The 26,144-nt window shown below is 45.4% G+C and overlaps 1 protein-coding gene across 2 annotated transcripts in view; it reads right to left on the bottom strand.

Annotated features, from left to right (window-relative positions):
* Positions 1 to 26,144, bottom strand: part of SMG6 (SMG6 nonsense mediated mRNA decay factor) — a 1,283,123-nt gene that overhangs the window by 392,881 nt on the left and 864,098 nt on the right. For both annotated transcript variants that reach the window (XM_086955188.1, XM_086955187.1), the window contains exon 13: positions 20,291 to 20,492. In XM_086955188.1, coding sequence (XP_086811314.1) covers positions 20,291 to 20,492 — 202 coding nt within the window. The remainder of the gene's footprint in view (positions 1 to 20,290; positions 20,493 to 26,144) is intronic.

The following is a 26,144-nucleotide window of genomic DNA, read 5'->3' as shown; positions in this document are numbered from 1 at the left end:
TGTAAAGCATGGTGCTGGATTTATCCCCCCACTGATAAATTCTGCTCTGTGTGGCCAGCCAAAGCTGGCGTGCCTCATTGAGTAACAGGGATGAATACGATTGCTGTGCCATCAGGAGCTGCCCCACAGCCGCATCTGTGTCACCCATAGTGCAGTCTCTCTCCAGGTCCTGAACCCGCCTCGCTGCCTCATCCACCTCTCTCAGACGGGTCCTGCAGGCCTCCGCACACCAAGCAATGTCCACCCCCTTGAGCACCGGCTTCAGCGCCTCCCAGCTATCCCTCCCATTTCGCGTAAATGTGAGCGATAGCTATCCTGCTGCAGGTGCCACGCAGACTGGCGCCATCGGAAGGGCTGTCGCCTCTTGTCCAACAGCAGATCCAAGGACACGGGGGAGTGGTCCGAGATACCACGAGGGAGAACAGCTGTGGAAGTGACCCTCGCCAGCCAGGGGAGCGGCACGAACAAGTAATCTAGTCTGGAGAAGGACTTGTGCACTGCCGACACATAGGAATAGTCTCGGCTCAAGGCATGTTGGTAGCGCCATGTGTCAATCCAACCCATGCCCTGCGCTAGGCCATGAAATCTCGTCGGCGCCGTAGCCTGGGGTTCCCTACCGGGCCCATAGCGGTCTATCCGTCCATCCATCACATCATTCCAGTCTCCCCCCACAATCGCCAGTACATCCGGGATATCAGCCCACACCTCGAACAGCTTCTCGATGAGTGCATCTTGCAACGGGGGCGGAGCATACACACTACCAAAGACCATCGGCTCATCCCCAACCATTCCTTTAACAAACACATATCTACCATGAGCATCGACCCAGTGCGTCTCGTGTACATAAGAGAGCCTGCGGTGTATCAGGACCGCCACCCCCCGGGACCCCCTCGCAAAGCCCGCATGAAACACTTGTTGATAGCCATATCTTTGCAAACTGGGGGTCTTGGTGCCCTGGAGGTGCGTCTCCTGTAGGAGGAGAATATCCGCCCCTTCCCTTTTCCCCAGCCGCAACACCGCCCCTCGCTTTATTTTATCCAGCATCCCCCGGACATTCCAGCTCACCACTCGTATCGTTGCCCGTGGGAGGCCTGACCGTTGGGCATCAACCATTGTCTATGGGGAGAAAATGAAGAGTCCTGGGTTCTTGGAGCCACACACACATACAATACAATTGCCTAAGTAACGCAGACACTGTTTCAACCTCTTCTACACCCCCCACCGCCCTCCCCCCCACCCCTGCCACCAACCCCACCCAGCCATCCCAACCTCCCCGCCAGCCCCAACCCCTGTCCCAACCTGACCCACAACCAAGTCCCCCAACTGCCCACCACCCCCCCCCCCCCCCCCAATACCTCATAGAACACTGAAGTATCTGTCGCGGCATGGGCGGCCTCGGGCCCAAAACAGAGCGCCCAAAGCCTACCATACCAATGGATCCCAAACACCCACTAAGCTAAAACTCCCCCCTTCCCCCTCCCAACCATGTAGGAGGCAGGTAGCCCCTGTATCGGAGCACCCCAAACCCCTCCCAAAGTCTTAACAATTGGTGGAATATCCAACCAAACGTGTCAGTTTACTCAGTGTGCAGTCGTCCGCAGAGCGAAGCACAGGTGGACCACTCCCCTCAGCCGGGGCAGCTGGTATCCGTAAGTGGGCAAAACCACCCATTGCCCCTCAGCCACCTCCACCCGAGAGGTCCGAATCAGTGGGCGCAGCAGTCCTAGGCTCAGTGTTGGAGACATTGCGCCGCCGGGATCTGGACTTCCTACTCCTTTGGCTTCGGGCGTTCTGATCACTCTGGGTTTGCGATGAATCGCTCGTGTGTCCCGGATCAAGGCCCGGCTGGGAATGAGGCCTGACCCTCACCGTTTCATCCGTCCATCTGAAGACGTCTTCTGGCGTCTCGAAAAAGTGAGTCCTGGACTGAAAGACCACTCGTAGGCGGGCCGGATAGAGTAAGGAATACTGAATCTTCAGGCCCCGAAGTTTTGCCTTGGCGGCCAGGAAAGAGTGCCTCTGTTGTTGCACCATCTTGGTGTAGTCATGATCTTGTGATCATGATCTTGTGATCTCGTGTTTTTCAAATAACAGAGAATCTTTGGCCCTCGCCTCCCGCAGTATAGTGTCTCTGTCATGGAAGTTCAGAATTCTGGCTTTCACCGGCCTGGGCCGTTCACCTACCGGCGGTTTCTGCGTCAGGGCCCGGTGCGCGCGTTCAATCACAAAGCAGCGGGACAGGGTATCCGGGGGAGCCAGCTCTCCAGCCATTGGGAAAGGAAGCGTTCCATGCTGCCCTTTTCACAGCCCTCCGGAAAACCCACAAAGCGAAGGTTGTTCCTGCGCGCCCGTCCTTCGGCATCCTCCACCCGAAGTGCAAGACCCTTCTGAACACTCTCCATCGCCGCCACTTTCTTTTTCAGGGTCCCGACAACATCTTCCACCACGGAGATCCTGGACTCTGCCTCTGTTATTCGCGCCACAGCGTTGCGCAGGTCCTGTCTCAGGAGGGTCACATCCGCCCCAACAGCCCCAATCTTGGCGTCCAGCATGTCCCTTGATTGGGTGATAGCTGTCATTAGCGCCGCGTTATCCGGCCCCAGCCCCTTGGCGCCCTGCGCTCCGGGGCCGCCATGTGGTTCCGTGAATTTGTCGATGGGCCCCTGCTTAGCGGGTCCACCCCCCCCCCTCTGGTCATGGCCAAGGCTGAGTCCGGTAAAACTGTCCTCAAAGCGTCGGCGGATCCTTTCGGTGGGGCAATCCACACCTTCAACAGCTGCCAAGGGTAGTTCACTGTCCAGACACCCCCACAGGCGATATACTCCTCACGCACACCGCCTCCGTCTACACCGGGTGAGGGGGGGGGGGCCCCCACAACTCGTCTCCGCAGACCCCCGCAGGCCAAGTCCCAGCGTGAGCGAGAGCCGCCTGAGGCACCTCTCCCCATATGTCCACCACCACCGCCTGCACTGGTGCACCTCGCAAGCCCCCACGACAGCCAGGGGATATCTCAGGCCCGGCAGCCTGCTCAGGGCCCCCAACAGTCTCACTGGTCTCTGTGCCCCCCAGCAGTCTCTGCAGTGCGATGGGAGGGCTTCACCAGGGGGGGAGACACTCACGGTTCGTTGGACCCCACCGCAGGGTCGGCACGAGGTCCACCGGCACACCTGTCTCGGCACAGACACGGGCCCCTCCAGTTCGATCCACAGGCCCTTCGTCCACTGCCCCGGCGACCACAGGTATGGGGAAGTCAGCAGTCTGGGCCAAGCGCACGACTGACCCCTCAGCCCCCGGGGCTCCGCTGTGCCTGCACTCCCGGCCCAAGGATAGGTGCTGGTGACTCCGGGTGGGGACCACCAACCTCGAGGCCCCGGCTCCGCCAAGGCCAGGTAGGCCGCAGCTCCTCCGCGGCGGCCTCCGGGCACCAGTCTCTGCCGCCGGTATTGTGATGAGAGGCAGGGGACTCCGCGATGGGTCGCTGACAGCAGGCAGTCCCAGATCCGAACCAAGGAGCGGCGCCGCAGGTCTCCGGTCGAGCCCTCCGGATCAGGTGCGCCAAAATCGAGGCCCCGGCTTGTCCGTCCGGCACTAGGCCGCCCGCTGCTCCGACATGCCTCACCTCCCTGAAAGGTCCCGGAGCGCCGCTCTCGGCATCGGATGGCTCCCAGTATCGTCCGCCACAATCACCCCAGACGTGGTGCACTTTTCGGGTCCGGGGGCCAGGAGAATAGGAAGGATAATCTTCGGGCCGGCGGGAGCTCTAGAAAGCCACGTCCGCCATCAACGCCCGCTAAGCCACGCCCCCCTAGAGTATGATGTTTGATGTAGACTAGAGTATGATGTTTGCAAACGTTCTTACCACCACCAACACATTTGCCACCCAAAAATAATCAATGGTCAAGGTTTCGTTACAGATGTCAAGAGATTGGGGATGGGGACAAATGTTAGGACGTAATGTAGTATTTTCCAGTATTTAAAAACTTTTAGAGCCTTTATACCTCAACATGGACAGAACCTCTAAAGGGGTATGCAGCAAGGACAATTACCCAAGAGCTCTTCTGTAACAGAGGGACAAGAATCTGGGGATTCACGTTTAGGTTTTAGGAATTCTCTACTCCAAGAAGGACAGTGTGCATGCTTTGGAGGGAACCATTCATTCTCTAATTCATGTTTGCACTCCGTGAACTTGCTAAATGCCAGACTTCAAGAGAAGTATATACAGTGCAATGGTAGAAAATAGGAGGTGTTTCACTAAGATGATATCATCGTCTGAGGTGTCTCTGAAGGTCTCTACCATACCCAGTAGGCAGGTATCCTTTTAATTCTCTGATCTTGCAACTTTGTTCTCCTCTAGCACATCTTCTCTGCTCATTGCGGGCCCCCTATTTTTTTTTTACAAGCCACTGTATCACTATCTGGGACAGCTAGGCATTTTCAAATCTTGCCCTGGTTTTGAGGGTCACAGTAGGAGAGTATCCTGCAGCTAATATATTTTTTTACTCACTGCTGATGCAAGCTAAAGTACTTACTCAGGGTGCTAATATACAGAGTAGAAGTGAAAAAACAAAGTCATAATATGAACTAATGAAAAGTTTTTTTGAGAATGAAATCCTAAAATATAATCAAAACCATTGTTAAGACATGTATGTCTGCCTGCATGGGTCTGTCCACTTGGGATTTACTCCCAATAAAAAAATAGATAGATGTTAAGTGGGATTATTTGGAGTTTTGGTGTCATATTTTCCTCCCGATCCCGAAATAGATTTTTTTGGGGGTACTCCTTTTCTCTTTTAGCTGAAGGAGCAGTTATTCAACCACAGTTTTTTTCCCTGTTGGAATGTTAAATATAGATGGACTCTTCTATACTCATCACTAGGTGACTTTGCTGTAGAAATGGCAAAAGACTTAGTCCTTTCCTATCCCGGTGTAGAAGGCACTGTGCTAATCCTTTGCTTAAAGACTTTGATAGAAAAGCAGACATTTGAGGTGAGCAGATCTAGAGTGTCGCTGGTGTTGAGAGTGCTCTAACAGGAGCTGCTTTCCACCTAATCTTGAGAACTACCAAGAGTTCTCTGATTCTTTTTTTGCATAATTTATGTGTCACTCTATGCCTGAAAGGGTGTTGTTTTGACTTATACTGGGTGCTCCCTTGTGTCTTGACAAAGCGATCCCTCTCTGAAGAGCTCTAATTAGAGCGAAACAGTGTGTCAGGGGTTGCTTTTACTCATTTCACTTTGGCTTGGGTTGGTATTTTACCAATTGAAAGCTGTAATACTGTGCCTGGAGTTGTAAATGGCTTTTGGTATTTTACAGCTCGGCATGGACAGCACTGTGCTAGTCCTGTGCTTAAAGACTTTGCTGTAGCAATGGCAAAAGACTGTTCTTTTCTATCTCAGCGTGGATGGCACAGTGCTAATCCTATGCTTAAAGACTTTGATAGAAAAACAGACATTTGAGGTGAGCAGATCTAGAGTGTCGCTGGTGTTGAGAGTGCTCTAACAGGAGCTGCTTTCCACCTAAACTTGAGAACCACCCAGAGTTCTCTGCTTCTTTTTTTTGCATATATTAGCTATATATATATATATATATATATTAGCTATACATATATGAGCTTATGAAGAACAGCACATTTGTAATGAAAAAGCGCCATTTATGAAAGATTCATAGATTATATATTCTTCATATGGACTAAGGAGGAGGATCAGCTTCATGATTTCATCTTATGGCTGAACTCAAGTAACAGGAACCTTACATTTACAGAGAAATACAGCAGAGATAAGGTAGAGTTTATTGGATATTTGGATTGTAGAAGTGCAAGGCCACGTGGAAGTGGTGGTTTATGAAAATGGACTATGTTTTGTATTGGTGTACCAATAGCTCCAAAATGGGGACCGTGTAGTATGTATGAGTGTGATATGTATCGTCAGTTGGTATGAGTGTGAGGCAGGAATGACAAGCGGGGTGATATTTTCATGGTTGTTGATTTTGGCTAATTATGTGTGTGTGTAAAAGTGTTTGTATGGACTGGTTGATACCAGTCGGATCGCATAATGGTGTGGAGTGAGTGTGTGTGTAAGTGCAGGTGATCGTATTCAGACATATGACTCAACACTGCTGCCTTGTACGTTGATGGTTACCAAAAGCACAATACCTTTTGACACTAGGTTATCACACGTGGATTCGGCTTGCAGTGCTTCTAAAAAGTGTTCTATTTTTTCGTATGTGCATAGTTTTGATATCATGCACCACATAAGGGTGCTCTCTCTCCTTTGGGGATGGGTGGAGATTAAATTAGGAAATATCCATATTGTGCTTACTATTGATATCATAACAATATGAGTGGGCCTAGTACTGCTAGTAATATTTTCTAATGGGTTTTATGCCCAAAGTTATAGGATAGTCAGGTTATAATAAGCGAATATGTGTGCTGAATATAAAAGTTTTTACATACATACTATGTGAAGTCTCTTTTGTGACGCTCAGTGTATTTACCTTGAGAAGCTACTGTGCCGTTGCTATACACATTGCCTCTGTAGTGAGCCTGACTGCTCAGTGGCAAGTTACTCAAGGGTTAGCACTGGTTATATAGAGAATGTAATCACCTGTCCATGACAGGAGCAGTAGTTCTGCCTGGCTGCGGGCCTCCTTTCAGCCAACCAGACACTGCCGGTTCCACCAGAGGAGATGAGGTATAATCAGCTAGAGGTATGGGGAAAAAAATCCAAAGCAAGGACCATGCTGGACTGAAGGGCTAAAAGTAGCACTTTTCAGCCCCCATTCATTAGCGGGGAAAAAAGGAATAGGCACTGTTAGAAAATGCCCTTTCTAGCGTGCTCTCTCTCGACTTTTTGATTTTCTCCTTTCCAGTTTTCTGCTGATCTTGATGCTAGTCTTAGGGACTTTCAGCGCATATGAGACTGCCATTCACTGCCAAAGAGCGGTGTTCGTCATATAAATGATTGGCTGATTTGAGTTAGCTGTAAGTCCCATGTCAAGGGGTAAGACAAACATCTAGGTCCAAGGGCTCGCATCAGGACACACTTCTGAGCTCCTTTCTCCTCCTTGCACTACCTCAGACAGCGAGAAGCGGTGTGTCATAGGCGTAGCTTTGTGGCAGGCAGGACAGAATTTAGAGAGGGACTGTGCCTTTCAAAGATGGCCTCCTGAACTGACTGCATCTTTAAAGGCCATTGTGGGTATAAATACTGGGACTCTGGCCTCAGCAGCCAGAGAAACATTTGGAACCATACTAAGCTGCTTCGACACTGGGTCATCGACACGAGGAATCATTAGTGCAGGAGAGCTGCAGATGGACTTTCTGCAGACTTGTGGTGGTCTGGAGCTTGCCATGCTCCAGGAAGGGGACTATCACTTTGTGGATTTTACCTGAATGTTACTGGCCTGCAGCTAATTCCCAACTGTCATGGCCCGGGTCCCTAAGTAATCGCCAAGAGACGGTTGGCGGGCCTCCTGTCCATGAGATCCCAGGGACACAAAGGATCTTCCTGTTTCCACAAGATAGTAAGGACCACGCAGGGTGTGGTGGAAATGAATTGAACTGATCGTCAGTTGGGACATGGCCTGTCCTGCAATACACCGTCATTACACTGTGCAGAGGAGTGTACTTGTGAAGATCAGCAGCCCACCTGAGGTGCCGGGATGTGAGGAGTTCAAGGAGTGCAGGGATAGCTTGCAGAGTCCAAGGGACCTGAGCTTGCAACCAGGGCACCTGTACTAGCTTGCACTCTGGACCGTATGGTGTCCGAGGGGTCTTGCGGGACCTGAGCAGGGAGCTGAGACTGTCTTCAGCCTCCAGATCAGGAGGACATCAGTGCCTGAAGGCGTGGTGTGGAGGCAAGGAAAGGGATGTTGGCTCTGGAGATGAGTGCTACCACGTGGGATTCACGTGCCAAGAGAGCTAGGTCCGGCCCAAGTGATGGCAGCATGTCAATTGGGTCAAGTGCGGTGGCTGGACAGGCACGAGGGAAAGAACCTAATGTGGGTGGATCTGGTGATCCATCGCCAGGGGTGGGGGAGGTACCGTAAGCATGAGCAATTCCTCATGGAGTTGGATGGTTGGGGGGCCCCAATTCTTCTCCAAGGAGAAGGAAGTGAAGGGGTGGATCGAGGTCCAGGTTGACTCCTACTTAGCTCTACTGTGTGGTGTACTCCTAGTGGAAGCACCCAGGGAGGAGCCAGGGCAGTACCATGAGGTCAACAATGGAAGGGTCTTCCCTAGAGGAGGGAGAATGGGGGGGGGGGAGCAGCTGGAACACGCATCCCCCCTTTCAGGATTTGGGGGGTACCACTCCTCAATGGGGGCGTGGAACTTCCAAAGAAGGGGACAGGTGCAAGAGAGCTTGCCCCTATCCCGCTTCAGGGTTTCGACCCCACTCTGGAGGACCAGGTTCAGGAGACCATACCTGAAGTGGTGAGAGGGGATAGCAGGCGTAATGCCCCTGGGGTTGATCAATCCCCCTCTGGAGAACCAAGCAAGAAGATGGACTGGGCAGGAACCTGGTTCTGGACACTGGTAGCTGTCTGGACCCTTTTCTATGTTATTTACAAGTGAACTAAGGTTGCCTGGGGGCAACGACAGGAGTAAGAACTCAAGGGCTAACAGGGGCACTGAGTTGAGCCTGGGGGGATTCCCATGGGAGGCTTAGTGGGCCCTGGGAGAAGGCGGAACAGATCAAATAAGCGTAATATTGGTGATTTCCATTAGGAGATGAGAGTCGTTGTCCAGGGTCTATCGCTTGGTGCAGGGAAGCTTGTCAAGGTGAGTAAACTCCCTTAGCTTTCAGCTGGGAGTGGGTTGTGTGGGAAATGGCCCATTCTATGGTGCTTTCCCTCGACTTTTTGCTTTTCTCCTCCCCAGTTTTACGCTGATCTGGATGCTAGTCTTAGGACTTAAGAGTGTGTTTGATACTGCCATCAGTGCCGAAGCGCTGTGCTCGTCATATACATGATTGGCTGGTTCAAGTTAGCTATAAGTTCCTTGTCAACGGGTACGACATATACCATGGGAATGTATCTCGTTTGCTCCTCTGTGGGCCTGCCCCACTGGTTGTGCACCCATAGAGGTAGCTCATCGATTGTTCCACAGCTTTGTCCTGGTGAGGCCTGTGTGCATAGGCTACTGTTACTCGGTTTGGCATTTAAAAAGCTATATTGTATTGTAATTGCATTTATATAGTGCTTACTACCCCTGACGAGGCGTCAAAGCCCTTTTTCGGCGAGTATAACGCTACTCCGGGACCCATAGAGGATTAGTGTTGAATTAGTATAATGATACATGCAAGTACATTTTAAGTGGTGGATAGGTTAGTCAGTTATTTGGATTTGGAATGATAGCAGAAGTATAGAGGAGGACAAAGGTTTGTATTCATATAGCGCTTGTTGACGCACGCTATTCAGGAAGCCTACAAAGGATTAGTGGTGAATTAATATGGTGAAATATGAAGTAATTTCAGTGGTGGATATTAGTCAGTTACTTGGAATGAGAAGGATAGTGGAGGGATAAAAGGGGAAGAAATATTTGCATTCATATAGCACTTGTTTCCCCTGATGGGTGTTGAAGCGCTTTTATGGCGAGTAGCACGCCACTCCGGAAACCATAAAGGATTACTGTTGAAAATTAGCATAGTAAAAAATATGAAGTAATTTGAGTAGTGGATATGTTATTCAGTTATTTGGGTAGTATATTAGTATAGTTTAAAATGGAATTTGAGAAGTGAACATGTTAGTCTGTTAATTTCGATTGAAAAGGATAGTGGAGGGATAAAAGAGTGAAGGATTAAAACGTTTTTTAGGTCTTAGCAGGGGGAGGCTTTTGGATTAGTAAAAAGGAGTTTTGGAGGAGAAAACTCAGAGGGAAAAGTTTAGAAAGGTTTGTTTTAGGGGATCGTTATAGTAAAAGAGGTGTCAGATGATGCAAGGAGGGGTAGAGTAGGAGAGAGTCTAGAAAGAGTTATTTTGGCAATCATAGTAGTGGTATGGGGTTAGGGATAAATGAGAGAGTTGATGTAGAGGATATATTGAGAGATGTATAGGATGAGAGATAGGGTAGTGCATTGGAAGGAGTAGTAGAAGAAGTTTGAGATGAGTCAGAAGGTTGGGCTAGAAGATATATTGAGCGAAGTATAGGCTGAGAAATAGGGTAGTGCATTGGAAATGCTAAATTAGAAGTGATAAATATATAGATCCATAATTACATTAAAAGTATATAGATACATAAAGGAGGTAAGTATATGTAGATTAAAGATATTGATAGAGGCACAGGATGAGAAATAGGGTAGTGCATTGGATATGCTTTTTCAGGAGAAAAGTTACAGACACACAGATCCAAGTACATGGAAGGTACATAGATGCACAATGGAAATACGTACAGGTAGACCAAAGATTATTTTTATTTATTTATTATAATTATTTTTTCTCTCAACAATATAATTATTTTACATGTTTATACAAAGTAAAGCACAAAGATAGGTACATATCTATAGTGAAAACAAATGCTTGTATACAGAGGGATATGCTGTAAATTACTGTTTGCGTATGGTGCTTATGTGGGGAAGAGCCAAATCTTGAGTAGTTTCCTGAAGATAAGGTGGTTGTCGGTGGACCTTATGTTGGGGGGGTAAAGAGTTCCATGGCTGCTTGAACAGAGAAGGATGTGCCACCCATGTTTTTTTTTCTTGAATGGTGGATTTTGAGGTGAGATGCTCCTTTAGAGCGGAGGTTCCTTTGTTGAATGTGTTTGGTGATTTTATTCCTGATGAAGAGTGGTCCTATTCCATGTATTGCTTTGTGAGTGATACAAAGCAGCTTGAACGTGGATCTTCTGGCAACCAGTAACCAATGCAGGGCTTTCAAGGCAGGGGAGATGTGATCTCGCGGTTTGATATGCAAGAGTAGTCTGGCAGCCAAGTTCTGAAACCGTTGTAGTCTTTTCATGGTCGTTAAAGGTGATCCGTGATAGAGGCTATTGGCATAATTGAGTTTGGACAGAACAAGGGAGATGGTAGCTTGGACCTTGCGTGGCAATCCCAAATGAGGGAAAATTAGTTGCTGCGTTTTTATAGTAGCAAAGCTTGATCTTGCTAGTTTATCCACTTGGGCATTCATCGACAGCTTGGAGTCCATGGTCATTCCGAGGTTTCTTACTTCCTTTGATACTTTAGGTAGTGATCCCAGTTCATCAGGCCATGCCGCAAGCGGGTTGTAATGTTTCCAATCGCCACAAGTGAGTATTTCAGTTTTTGAAGCATTCAGTTTGAGAAGGCTTCAGGTCATCCATGGCTCTGAGACAGCTGAAAATTGGTGATTTTCCAAAGTCTTTGGGGCATTCCAGTTGAAGGAGTATTTGCGTGTCGTCTGCATAGTAATAGCACTTGAGGTGAAATTTATTGATTAGTACTGGTAATGACTTCATGTAGATGTTGAAAAGCATGGGCGAGACGAGACGATAGAACCTTGAGGAACCCCTGCTTTTGTGGAGTACTGTTTGGACGAGAAAGGTGGGGTATGGATGACATTAGTTCTGTTTCGAAGGTAGGACGTGATCCAGTCTAGAGCAGTTCCCTCTATGGCGGCTTCATAGAGACTTTGTTTCAGAGTGTCATGGTCAACCATGTCAAAGGCAGCTAAGAGGTCCAAGAGGAGTAGCGCAGCAACCCTGTTGCGGTCAACTGTATTCTTTAGGTCATCCGAGATGGCAAGGAGGGCAGATTCAGTGCCTCTTGCCGGACGGAATCCTGTTTGGAAGCCTGAAAGTATGTCATTCTCTTCAATAAATTGTGACATCTGGGTGAACGCTGCTCTTTCTATCAGTTTGCCCAGGAACGGTCCATTTGTAATGGGTCTGTAGTTGTCAGGGTTCAGCGGGTCCAAGTTTGTTTTCTTCAGTAAAGGGCATATTTATGACTTTTTGAGTTCTTCTGTAAATATTCCAGTAGTTAAGGAATCGTTGAAGATGCTTCTTACTGGAGTGGCAGCAGAGGTTGTTAAAAGAACCGTCTTTAAAGTTTGTGGCGGACAGGGGTCAAAAGGGCTGCCGGCAGGCCGGCTTGCTTTGACCAGGTCCATAAATTCATTGTGCGAGATGTGTTGGAAGAAATGGAGAGGCTTGATTAGACCATTCTTAGATTGTTGTTTTGTACCAGAGTTAGTGCTGGTGCTTTCTTTCTGTTTTAAGTACGATTCAAACATATCTGCTTTGTCCCTGTAATAATTTGCCAGTTTGTTTGTGAAATCTTGAGTAACAGGATGAGTTCCTTCTAGGCAATTTGGTTTGCAAAATTCATTGAGTATTTTATAGAATTCTTTCTTTGCACATTTAGCATTTTGAATTCTGTCTGAATAGTACCTTTTCTTAGCTTTTTTGATAGCAGACTTGTATAATCTGTTAATTTTCTGTAGGTGAAGGTTGTCTTGTTTGGCGTTTGCTGTGAGCCAGGTCCATTGCAGCTGTCTAATTTGTTTTATGTCTTTTATTTCTATGTTTCTCCAAAGCGCTTCTTTTCTTTTGTTCTGTTGTGTGGTATCAGGATGTCAAAAGCTTCCTTTAGCCACTCAGATAGATTTTGAACAGAATTTATGGTTTCCAGATTTGTACTGGATGTTAGTTGTGTTTCCAAGTGTACCAAATTGAGTTTGCTCCACGGCTGATAGGTGGATGGATGTAAGGTAGTTTTAGGTGAGTCGCTTAGCATTGTTTTATGTTGGAAGGCAAGCAAGTGGTGGTCTGACCATGTGACTGGAGTTAGAATTTGAAAGGTAACTAGTTCAGTATTAGCAAAAATGACATCTATGATATGTCCAGCGGTGTGTGTCGCATTGTGGACAATCTGATGCAGGTTCAATGCATTCTACATCGGTCAAACCTCTAACTAATGGCATAAAAGGCAGCTAAAACCATGGTCAAAGGAGGAAGATGGGATGGTTTCTTACCGGTAATCCTAGTTCTCGCTCAGGGGGAATATCCATTGAATTCATAAATACTGAAAAGTCCCGCTCATGTGCTGGGCCCCTGGAGAATTTCTTTCAACATCACATTTTCGCATTACTTTGAAAAGGCTGGGACGCGTATGTGACACAATGTAGAAATTTGCGGCCTCAAGACAGGCTGTAGAACCAGTTCCATTAAATTTACTTTAAAATAATAGGGATAAAAACATAAGCTTTTTTTAAAACCACTATATATAATTAATAGTGGTGTTATAAAAATGTCCTTTACAAAGTCTTTTTTAATACTTTGAAAGTGAATTATAGTGAAAGATAAAGCAATATACTCCGGCAGGGGCTGCAGCCTTGAAATAATATAAATATAACACTGCACCTTTAGGAGCTTCTTGGCCACCCCAGTGCCCCATCATGGCTTGCAGGCTGCAATTTACTCAGTTTTGATGCAGTAAAACTTTATCTTTTTCATCTGGGAGGAGGGAGGGTTGCTTATGAATCAATCGTGGCTCTCCTGAGAGAGAAATAGGATTACAGGTAAGAGTTAGGGCATGTGTGTGTGGCCGTTACATGCAAGGAACGTGAATAGCACAGAGTGGTGTGTTCGGTAGGATGGGGCCTGCTTCTTGCATTGGATTAGCATGAAGGGGTGTAGGGAAAGGCTTTGTAGCATTATTTTGTACGGGCAGAATAGTAGCAGTACAGTGTATGGTATTGAAGAGTTTGTAATGGCGAATCCTCTCCGGTAGCGCAGGTGGATTCGACATTAAATGTGAAAACTTCACTTTTCTATGCTTCTAAGCTTGTGGCTCTGTGTGCCTGTTGGTTTTTCTCCAATTCACATCTGTGTGCTGGGGGACAGCCACATCTGTGCATTCCTGACTGAAGGCCATTAACAAGGGGCTCAAGGGAAACTGCAGACCTGTGACTCCGAGGAGCCTAACTGGGATGGTTACATAGGGGTGGAATTGGCACCTGCATTCCAAGGAGCAGGGTTTTGCACCCGTTAAGATAGTGTTCTAACCTCCCTGGGCAGGATGGCAGACAGGAAAAAATTTGGAGAGGAACAGTGCATTTTACAGGTGGCCTCTTGAACTGATTGCATCTTCAATCGAAGGGGTATAACCACTGGGACTCTAGCCTCAGCAGACAGAGAGACTTTTGGATTTGGAACCATACTTCACTGGTTCGACACTAGGACATCGACTAATCATTGGGGCAGGAGGGGCTGTAACTGGACTATCTGCAGGCTTGTGGCCTGGGGCTTGTCGTGCTCCAGAAAGGGAACTATCAATTGGCGGATTTTGCCTGGGCATTGCTGGCCTGCAGCTAAGTGCCAACTGTTGTGACCTGGGTCCCAAAGTACTCTCCAAGGGCCGGTGAGCTGGCCTCCTGTACACCAGATCCAAGTGACATAAAGGATCTCACTTTCTCAGCGACATTGCAAGGACTGCACTGGGTGCGGTGGAGACAGGTGAAAATGATCGTTGGTTGGGACAAGGTCCGTCCTGACATACATCATTATCACACGGTGCAGAAGTGTGTGCTCGTAAAGATCAGCAGCCACCTGAGGTGCCGGGACATCAGGAGTTTGAGGTATGCAGCGGAAGCTTGCAGAGTCCGAGGGACCCGTGCTTGCAACCAGGAGACCTGTGCTTGCTTGCCCTCTGGAGCATGTGGTGCCCAATGGGTGTTGGGGGGAGACTGTCTTCAGCCTCCAAATCAGTGGGACGGCAATGCCTGACATCGCGGCCTCTGTTCGAGGTCGTTGGGTCCCCGTCCCTGACCCACGCCACAAGTTGCTTTGTTGTGGAGAACACTGTGACGAAGCCCAATGGGTTTTCTTGTGCCTTGTGGGCCTATGGAAGGTCACACCTATACTTGAGGGGAAGACATTTCTCCAGACTCAGAAATGTGCCAGTTTCCTAGGTCACAAACTTCGGTCTACGGTGGGGATTGCGATCCCGCACTCGTGTAGGTGCTACCAGGCAGCTGGAGGTCTAATCAGGATTGACAAAACCAAGTAACTGTTTCTTTCCGTGTTAGGTGGTTCCGACTGTCTAGTCAATGGGGCGCCAGCAGGGGAAATGTGTATCATTGGCTGTTATAGTTGAATGACTGAGGGGCTGGGGCTTGAGGCGTAATAAAAGACCTGTGACTATTTAACCTTTGTGCTAATGAGAAAGTCTGGCAATTGCAAATATCTGTAAAGTGCAATGTGTATTTCATTTTGATTTCAATGGAGAAGTTTGACAATTGCATATAACTGTAAAGTGTATATACAATGTGCATCTCATTTTGATTTCAGTCTGTGTCTGTAAAAAAAAGGCAAGAGTTTTATACAGACGGAGTTGAGTCTTTTAGTGGTGTACGCAGTGTGTTGAGAAGGTGGTGCTGCACCAATAATTTACACTTGAGCCCTGAGAATAGGCCTGACTGCTCAGTGCGAAGCTACCAGAGGGTAAGCACATGTTATTGGACAAGTGTATTGTACTTATTCTATTTGGAACAGTGGATTCTGACTGACTTCAATGCATCCTGGCCAGCCCGAAACTGCTGGGTCTAACAGGCACCGATTATTATATTATTAATAAAGTACACAGCACTGAAAACCATTACTACGTAGTAAATTGGAGTAGACAGTTTGTCATATTTTTGTCTCAGGTTCACCACTGAAAATAAAATAAGTCTTGAGAAACAATTGGTGATGTTTGGGGTTGAGCAAATGAAACACAGTTTTACATTCCTGTATTAACCTGTTTGTTGCACCCGTCGGCCGACGGCCGTCGCGAGCACTACCTCTGTAGAGTAATGTGGACCTCCGTTGGCCGACGCGGCCCCGCCCACTCAATGGAAGGCCCGATATGTCGATGTTGACATATCAAAATAAAAACAAAGCAAGGTAGAAAATGGTAAATGTATTTTGAATGCCAATGTTGAGCCAGTGACTGGTACTGGTTGATAGTTTATTTTTAGGCATGAAATAGTTCAGCTCCAGCACACACAGACATATTCAAAACGGTGATTTGATTTCATGCATTTGTTTTTATTTTAGTGATAATATGCCCTCTGTTGGCGGTGCAAAAGTGAGCAGGTCTCTGTATTCCACATAATGATGCAACTTTAAACATAAGCCAACGAAGCCTCCACAGTTCTGCCATAAACGTTGTAAAATGCTATGTCAATAGGAAAAAGACAAACCGTTTACAACCATTTTCAGTTGACGGTTTGAAGACCATAGTCATGGAGTCTAACACAGTTCATTTATCGGTTGGGATTGCCCATATACGATGATTGAGGGGCGAATGATCGATTCATTTTATACCCAATTATTGAGATGGGGTGGAATTCACTGCCATTTTTTTTCTTTGACATAAGTAATGACTTTTTCATATGTTTCATTAGAAAATAATGAATTATAAAAGGAAATTGAAGAAAAATCAATTGAAAGTCCACAAGGTTTCCAATATGGGTCTTAAGTTGTACTATTAATTAACACTGGTGTCCATCTGTGCCGCAATCATTACTATCATCTTAAAAGTCTAGAATTATCTTGAGGAGACAAGTAATACACAAAGAAAGAATGTATATCACTCAAACATGTACAAAACCAATATATGAATATGCAGGTTTGATTAGCACCAGGTTCCTATGGAAGAAAGGGCACTTGCTTCTTTTAACCTAGCGGGTGTACACATGTGAAGGGGAAATTGCCTCTGCCTGTAATGAGTCACATGCATGCCCTGCACCTGTGGTCTGGCAAAGCTCTGAAGTTCAGCCAGTTTCTCACTCATCTCCAACAATGAGCTAAGGACACTATGCATTGCAAGACCGCATGAGCCCATGACATACTCTGGGTTTATCAACACACCACAAACTCAAAATCCAAGGAAAAGGGGTGTCATTTACACATTTTATAAGGAAATTCAAAGACCAAAGAGACAGACCAGGACAAAAAAGCATTTGGCTAAGTTCTAGATGAGCTTCAATAGAAAAACTTTTGTAGCATTTGATTCCTTGGTCAACGTCTTCCATCTTCCGCTGAAAAAATGGTTCCCCCGAGTGCCATAGGCTCCCTCAAGGCCCCAATACTGATCAATTAACATCATTCCCATAGATCGGAAAGGTTTCTAGAACATCAACACAGGCCTAGATCAATCTAGAATCAGATGTTAGGTCAGATGTTAGTAGCAAAAAGTATATTATACCCTTCAAAATGTTTGGTCAACAACAGGACCAGAATGTACACCACCTGGAGAGAGATCACACCGGCTCCTTTCAGGTGATTAATACAGAAACAGATAATCTTTGTGAAAACTGACTCAATGTAAGAAACAATCTTAGAAGCAATCTTAAAACTCAAAGTATCTGTGTTGAGTTCATTAACTCCTATCTGCTACAAAACACTTCAACACGGATAAATGAAGGATTTTAGTGAAAGACGTTTGGCATGCCAAATTACAGTAAAAACTGGATTCGTACAGTTCAGATTGTGAACCAGATTGAACTATAAGACAAGAGCAAATACAATGGGGTGGGTAAAATCAAATATATGCCTACAGTGAATGAACATAGAGAAACTTGCAATGTATATGAGAATGTCACAGAAAGACAAATAACATCCACATCTGGAATTTGTTACAATAAATCTCCAAAATAGTCCACAAATAGCAACGTACTTGATTGTGTCTCAACGTGTGTTTTCAGTGACTGAAGGAGATCCATAGATTTTATTTTGAAGATGCATTTGCCAGTCAGAGGAAGGGGAAACAACTCTAATTTTTTACGTGTGTGCATGTGAAGCTATGAAATCTGATATTTGAGACTAATGTTATGCACAGAAAATGTTCCTTATCTATATAGCACAACAGTTTTCTTGGCGTGCGATCGAGTGTTCGGTTGGGAATACTACCGCTAGGTTTTTGTCGCAGTCTTTGTTTTGTAACCTTGCATGCACAGAATGACTCGCAGGCATGATTCCCAAAATCCACAAAGCAGCAGTACCCAGACTCCATCTACAATCGCGATAGTCAAGATCTACAGTGACACGCTGAATCATAGGGAAATAAGGATTCCCTACTGAGCAAGACTGACTGCTGAAATTAATAACAGATGTCATAGAAAATATGGTATAACAATCAAGGACATTTTCAGACAACCGTGTTACCATTTAGGGATTTTAGAACAATGATTTGGTAGCACAGAAATGTATATTAAAGTATATGCACCCTAGGAATTAGGAGACCTAATTTAATGTAGATAGCACCAAAGCATGGTGATTGGAAAAGTGCACTTTAAACAAGCCCTACTGATGTTCTGATATGTGTTGTTCCAGAATAATGCATCAGGGGAGCAGCTAGTGTCTTAACACGGTAAGCACACGAGAGGCAAACACGGGCAAAAAATGGGATACAGGAGTGTCTCAAACAGCAAAGGATAAAGGAAGCAGCACAGGAGATAAATACAATACAACCCTTACCACTACACTCTCTCTGTAAAAACCGATACAAAGCCTTGACTCTGTAGGGTTCAGTTTTAAAAACAAGCATGCGGACGCTCTTAGACAAAGATGGCCAGGTTCCCAAAACCATTTGCACTTGAAAGTTCAACATACACATTCACAAAGGGGGAATTCCACTCATAAGTCCATCTACCGATGTGTAATACTCTGACGGAATGGTTTTTAGGCATGGGTAAATCATATTCCTGGGCCAGGGAATGAACATTCCCGGGTGGGGATACTGCTGGACTTCGTAAATATCCGTAATGCCTGAAGTTTAAGGGTATTCAAGAGCATTTCCCCTGGAAATGTGTGTAAATGTATTCATGTCAAGGGCATGTGTAAGTCCCTTTCCAATGTGGCACTCGGGAGAGGAGGACACCTCCAACCCTGTTGGGGGTGGATGGGTAGAGGCTCCTCCACAGAGGTGCAGTAGGAGAGGCAAGGAATATTTTCACCATGGAGAAAAATAAAATAAAGTGTTACTTTACAAAGCAATGGCATTTCCACATTCCCATTAGTGCACGCAGTTCAATTATGCATGCAGAAATCTCTTCACATGGGCCTAATCTGAAATTTACAAAACCTTTCCAAGAGTACTCCTGCAACGTGCAGCTGTAGCAGGCCTCGAGGAGTTACGAATTCTTGCTATTTGTAAATCTGCACCCATGTAAGATCGTGACCCTGAGAGTGCAGATTTGCGATCATCTTTTAGAAACACGGCTTTATTTCTCGCAAATACTGAAATGCATGCTCTCTCACACAACACACACACACACACGCTTCTAGAAAATTAGGTATTTTCGTCTCATGTGCAGTCTGCCTCGAACACAACACATAAAAACACACATCCGCAGTGTCACACACACACGATCCTGTACAGCACCTGAGACTTTGTCATACATTACAGGCTCTGATGCTTGCTGTCTCGCTTCAACATTGTTTCATGAAGCACATATTCCCTCACTCACATTGCTGCTCCAAGAAACGACAGGTACTCGTGTGCACACAGACATTTTCGCAGACACGCCAGCATAAAACAAGATATTCCCGTCAGGGAAAGAAAAAGCTACATAAATGCACATGCAATACAATAAAGTACACACGCTTTTTTCTTCACATGGCATTCCCCCGATATCCTTCTCAGACATATTTTCACTTCTATGTGCTTATTCAAACTCGTCATGAGCTTCGGCAGTTACATACAAGGCACTCTTACACACACATTGTGTCTCACTGGAAATGCACACGCTTGCACACAAGTCATCTTTAACATACACATCGTGGCGGATCATCCCGCCACGATGTGTATGTGTATGTAACCCACTAACGCTTTCTGTGCAGCTGAGAGACTTCTAGACACTCTGACTTCCCTCACACACATACGCAGACGCGCCCTAGCAAACAACGAGAGGGGAGGGGGCAAGGGGAGGGGGATGCGCGCACACAAACACGGACGCTGGCCAGCTTCCTAGGGCAGAGATGTGTGGCTGGGAAGAGGGAGGGGAGGCCCTCCGGCATGATGCAAACCATTTGGAGCCGAGAGAGAATGCTGCCAATACAAGCTGTACTATTTAAACAAGTAAGGAAACGATGGTCCGTCCAGCGCGCGCGTACACACAAACCCCCACCTCCAAAGGAAGTAAGGTTTTTTTTCTCTTCATGACACAAAGCTGGATGTCAGCGGTTAAAAGGTCGATATTTTCCCTTAACACCCTTCTCAATGACTTAATCGTGTTCCGTTTGCGCAGAAAACTTCCCAAGAATATATTTAAAAAAAAGGAAAGGAAGAAAAAGCAGGAGGAGAGACCGAATCTCTGCCCTGCCTCTGACCTTATCCGAGCTCTTCTCCACGTAGCAGGGGTCCTGGGGGGCGGCCAGCAGCGGCACGAAGCCAGAGAGGAGCCGGTCCTCGTCCAGGAAGAGCAGGCTGAGGTCCTCGTCCGGGTCCTTGTAGAGGGGCACCTCCGACTGGTTCACCATGGTCAAAGTGTTGCAGAAATCGGCCAGCGTCGCCCACACGTCAGTGGAAGCCCTGTGAAAGGAAAGGCAGCGAGGAGGATCAGTGGCGGGAACAGAACCCCTATCCCGTTGTATCGAAGCAACGAGCTGTCACCAAGCCGCGTGCACAGTACACATATCCGCCACCTCAGTGTGCCCATTATCAAACATGCTAAAAGGTCAATACCTAAAACTGGGTTAATTAAAAAGTGCATTTCTCTTACTCTACGTGAAACCCAACTCCCAAATGAACCGTTATTGGTAAAATGTACACCGACCTGCTTGCTTTCGACCTCAAATTGCTGAATCTGCCAACTCCCCCTTCATCATTTTAGACAGGACGCTCAACCTGGGAGTCCACATCGATAATCTTGCCAATTGTGCGTTTTATCATCTCAAACTTGTCATTAACTCTAAACCATATTTATCACTAACGACTTGAAACTGCTGCACAATTCCTATTTCCCACCTTGATAATGGTCTGCCCTGGACTACCAAAGAAGAGCTGTAGTATGCGCACAGGCAGTTTTGCATGATGTTGTCTGGCTCTTGATGGAGACGAATATCCCAAAATATCTCAAGCAGGAACTGACCAGGTGTGTCTTCGACTATAAGGTCGGTAGCAAACCAAACCTTCGTATCCAGAGCAAAGTTTTAAGAACATCTCATCTACTGGCTGTTTCTTTAAAGAACATGGACTGATAATATGGAATTCCCGATCAGTGCCCATCAGAATACTTAAATCTTTCAACTTATTTAAACGTTCCATGAAACGTCACTTACTTAAAAACATTTATCAATTGTTAAGTTTTCTTTGCTACCCTGTCCTGTTCATTTCAGGACAATGTGCAGGAAAATATTGGCCAGTTTAATGCCTGCATGGTCTCCACGTTGGACTCGATTGCTCCTGTACACATTACTGCCTCTCATCGCAAGTCACATTGAGTTCCCAGGTGCACTAGCCAATGCAAAACATGCCTGTAAATTACTGGAACATACCTGGCCAAAAAATTAGTGGAAAACAAATGCAAATACAAGGCTGCACACATGAACTACAGATTCCTACTTTGCCACACTTGCTGAGTTTTATACTTCTCACCTTCTGTCTAGTGAGAATTGCTCCTGGGAAATCTTCAAGAGCGTGAAAAAAATTCCATAGCAGAGTTTGATATTTTGTTCCTCCCATCCTCCTGTAACTCAGCTTCTATAGCTAGGTACAGCTCATGCTATACAGACTATCTTACAGTCCCAGACAATCTATGCCAGGCTAGTATAGATCACCTTATTAATCCTATTAGTCCATCAGTCTGTCAGCTCACAAATTCAACTCTTAAGACTAGCTCATGCCATCGATATGAAAAAGGCACACATGATCCCACTTCTAAAAGAACCCTCCCTGGATCAAGCGACTGTCAACAACTACCGCCTCATCTTTTTGCTTCCTTTCTGTGCCAAGGAAAACAAACAATATCACAGCTTTTATCAGGTCAACTCACAAGAGTTTATCATTATCACTGCTTCCCTGCTAACTTTCTTCTGACCCCAGCCCAAAGCTGAGTTTTGGCCTTTTCACTCATTTCAATTCAGAGTGTACTGTATATGATCCTGGATCAGAGTAGAGTTGCAATTCCCACCCTCCTTGATCTCTCTGCAGCCTTTGACACAGTGGATCACTTCAATCTGACGGGTAAGCCTGGGAGTGCAGGTCTTAAAATGGTTTCTAACAGGCCAGAAACAAACAGTCCTCATGTCTCTTTTCAGATCAGAAGTCAAACCTTTGCAGTGTGGAGTCCCACAAGTGTGATCCTCTAGTTACACACTGTTTAACCCCTATGTAGTCCATTTGGCTGATATGGTTAAGGGATTTCAGCTACTGGTTCGTGTTATGTTGATAATACAGATAATTCTGAGACTATATGCTGCAGGGGATGCAGCCATATCAACTTTCTTCCATGACTTAACGTTATGACTGAGTGGATATTAAATAACCTTTCAAAAGTTACATTCAGATAAAACTGTAAGGTAGAGGTGATGTTGCTGGTGGGACACCAATTCCCTCTGGTCACTAGACTGGTGGCCAAAGGTCTTTGCCAAACGCCCTACTACAACAGGGTTGGTAAAAAAAAAATAGGGGTCATGTTTGAGGATGCTCTTATTTATTATTGAGATTGGGAAATTTGCATATTCTTGGTTTCAACACATGACAAGTCTGCAGAAAATGATTCATTTCCTTCCTAAAACAACTCTTTATCCCTTCTTAAAAACCATGCTTGGGGCCCACCTTGATTGGTCTAGTGCTCTCAATATGGGTCTCACTGTTCACTCAATTTAATTGGTTCGTAATAGTGCTGCTTGCCTACTCTTGACCCTGCTTTGTTGTACTTTGATTACGGGTCATCTGCGGACTTTGAACTGGTTTCTGATCCAGAAGCATATTCTTTTTAAATGCCTCTATCAGTTAAAAGGCCTTGTACGATCACAGATCCATTTTTTTTAATTTAACAGTTCTTTTCATGGAGCTCACCATCAAGATTCCGACGATCTTCCTCTGCTCTCTTGCTACAGATTTTCCGAGATAACAAAATGTTATTACCTGCTAGAAAAAGCCTGGAATATTCCACTGTTTGAACTCGGGTGTCAGACTAATTATCTCAAATTCAGGAAACAATTTACAGCGTAGCTATTTATGTTGTAGATTGGCGCTTAGTCGGTTAGCCTGTTTCTTCTAGAAGCAGGAAACTTTTTTTAACAATTGTACACGCCAACTATAAATAAATAAAATCCTACATGTTTTATCTGGCTTTTACTTTACTCTAGCAAATGCACCTAAATTATGCCTCCGATTTAGAAATGTGCATTTTTTAACTTGTTGTGTTATCATTGATTATATACACAAACACTGCTAAAACAAGCACTCCTAGAAGGATGGAACATTAGTATCAGCATTATATGCGCTAATCAATCCACTAATAAAAAGAACATGGAAGCACAATTTATACCCCACATAAGAGGGATGGTAGTGTGTGTAGTATTTTAATCTATGTAAATAAGAGGCTCTCTGAAGTCCTCCAGGGCTTTGTTTGAGCTTATATAAAACTTTAAAAAATAAAACATATTTTCCCTTTGACGGCCCCCATAGAATTTCATAGCACACTACCTGAAAACCTTTCAAGGCACAGTACCCTACAGGCATGCAACGCCGTTAACTGGGAGCACCCCTGCTTCTCATCTAATGGCTATTCCACAGTACCGTATGATGCTCACACATGACAATACCTAAGGGCTTGTGACACCGCATCTGAATAAGTAATTCATGGCTCAGTACCCAACATGCCATTCGCAGAACATTATGCTGATGTCCCTAACCTGCATGTGACTGATAGGATCTGAGGGGTAAATCAATGTGCAGTCGCTAACCAAGAACATGAATGTTATGGACATGCTTAATTCAATACTTCAAACCAAACTGCCATACATTGAAAAACATTTATCAGCTTTTTTATCTGGACATTACAAAAGCACAATCACATGGGTTTCCGTTCATTCTCCTTTCGGATAAGGAGCAGCCTGGATGGTATTGCTAGGCCACATTGCCTCGGCAAGAGATAACAACCTATCCCGGATGCATTTCAACTTCACTGGCTTCATCATCAACAGGTGTAGTCCAGTGGTGGCCGACAGGGATCAGAGGTGGTGAGGCAGGGGGTAAAGCGGACTCATCTGAACCAGGAAGCACTGCCAGGCTCCCCTGACCAATCACAATGCTACAATGCAACATTGTGATTGGTCTGAGTGCAATGGCTCGGAGCTCAGACGAGAACAGGGGCCTGAGCATGTTCTCCACACAGGCTGTAATGCATGGTGGTTTGGCAGTCCGAGATTGCTGGTCAAAGCGTCATTGCACACTTAAGAGTGGGCAAGCTACTCCTGTCCTGCCCTGAAAGCAGAGCAGCCCCACCCACCTGCCAAACAGATGTAAACAATAAAATGATAATAACATCATGTTATTATCATTTTATTGTTCCTTAATTACACTGCTTAAATCTGGGGCAACCCACTTCTGCGTTAGCTGAGGAGCCGACACTGGTGTAGTCTCTGTTTCTACAAGTTGATCAACTAACCCACTTTTGGACATGCAACTAAACAAGCAACAATGTGGTAGAAATTCCGGAGGGGAAAGAGGTCTCTCACAAGCTATCCCACCGAAAATGGTTTAAAACAAGGATGTTGATTGGCTCCCTTGCTTTTCTCCCTATATATCTGATCTCCTTCACTATTTGACCCAAAGTGAAGGCATTGCCCCAGTAATTGGGGGAAAACCGATTATGTGTCTACTTTATGCAGACTAAATATTTGTGCTTCCATAGAATCTGGTTGCATCCCCCTATGGGGCACTCCTGGCGAATTGATTTTCTATTTTCAATCAAATTTTCAAAAATAATTTCATGACAAAAAAGTTGCGTTGAAATTCTTTGTTAAATTTATTCATTCATATCAAGATTTCGTTTTTGTTGAAGCAGTGATTAAACTCATATCATTATGGTTTCATTGTCTTTCCCTTGACTTTATCTCCAATGCATTTCGAGCATATCCTGCTCTTCATCAGAGAGAACTTTCTATAAAGTAAGAATGAATGCTAACTTACTTATACATAGAAAATGGTGATACCATAATTACTAAAGGTTAAATTAGTGGGGTGTAAAAAAGAAAACATGCTGGTGTGACGTGATAGTGATTTGGTGAAGACAGATAGGGTGAACCCGAATGAAATTGTTATATGCTTATACTCACAAGGATATGAGCAAACAAATGCCTCGCGAGCGAAGTTCTGTAAAGAAAGTGCGAATGAATGTGGTAAATATCATACATTAAACATGGTGGGTACAAATAATCCCTTTGCAGATTATCTTGACACCGCTGTAAAGTTTGTCAATAAAGTTTTCAAGCGTATGGAAACGCTGTGCGCAAAAATACCCCCGGGGCATATTAACACGCACTCCCATAAAAACGGAGCGCTTTAACAAATAATAGATGCAATAGTTGTCCACTTACTTCAAAAAGCAGTCCTGTGGCTCTTCCGTGATTGTCTGTGAAACCGGAGGTTTTACGATATCTATGTGTGTGTTTGTCTATGCGTACCATATCACGTGGTTCAACAAAAACGAAATCTTGATATGAACGAATTAATTCAACAAAGAATTTCAACGCAACTTCTTTGTCATGAAATTATTTTTGAAAATTTGATTGAAATTTAGAAAATCAATTCGCCAGGAGTGCCCCATAGGGGGATGCGACCAGATTCTATGGAAGCACAAATATTTAGTTGAGTTTGAAGACGTTCCGGGACGGAAACGTCACCCCAGGGTGCACCCACTCAATAATTAATACCTTATTGGTTAACCATTTAAACTGAATTCTAAAAAACAATGCTGTGCGCTAAATCCATTGTTTCACATACTTTATGCAGACAACATAATAATTTTGGATCTAACACCTGGGGATTAAATAGTCATGTCTAGGCACTCCGTAAACTTGCTGAGGCACACCATTTAAAGATTACTATATAAAAAAGTAAAATTGTATGTATGCATGGAAGAAAGAAGTAGAGTACGGAAATTGTTTATGTTCTGTAGGTGGCCAAAAATTGGAACTTGTAAAATCATACCCCTTTATAGGAAAAATATTG

Source organism: Lissotriton vulgaris, chromosome 2_1, assembly GCF_964263255.1.
Source record: "Lissotriton vulgaris chromosome 2_1, aLisVul1.2, whole genome shotgun sequence".
Taxonomy (NCBI): domain Eukaryota; kingdom Metazoa; phylum Chordata; class Amphibia; order Caudata; family Salamandridae; genus Lissotriton; species Lissotriton vulgaris.
The sequence above is the reverse complement of the archived record's forward strand: the minus strand, read 5'-3'. Positions and strand labels throughout refer to the sequence as shown.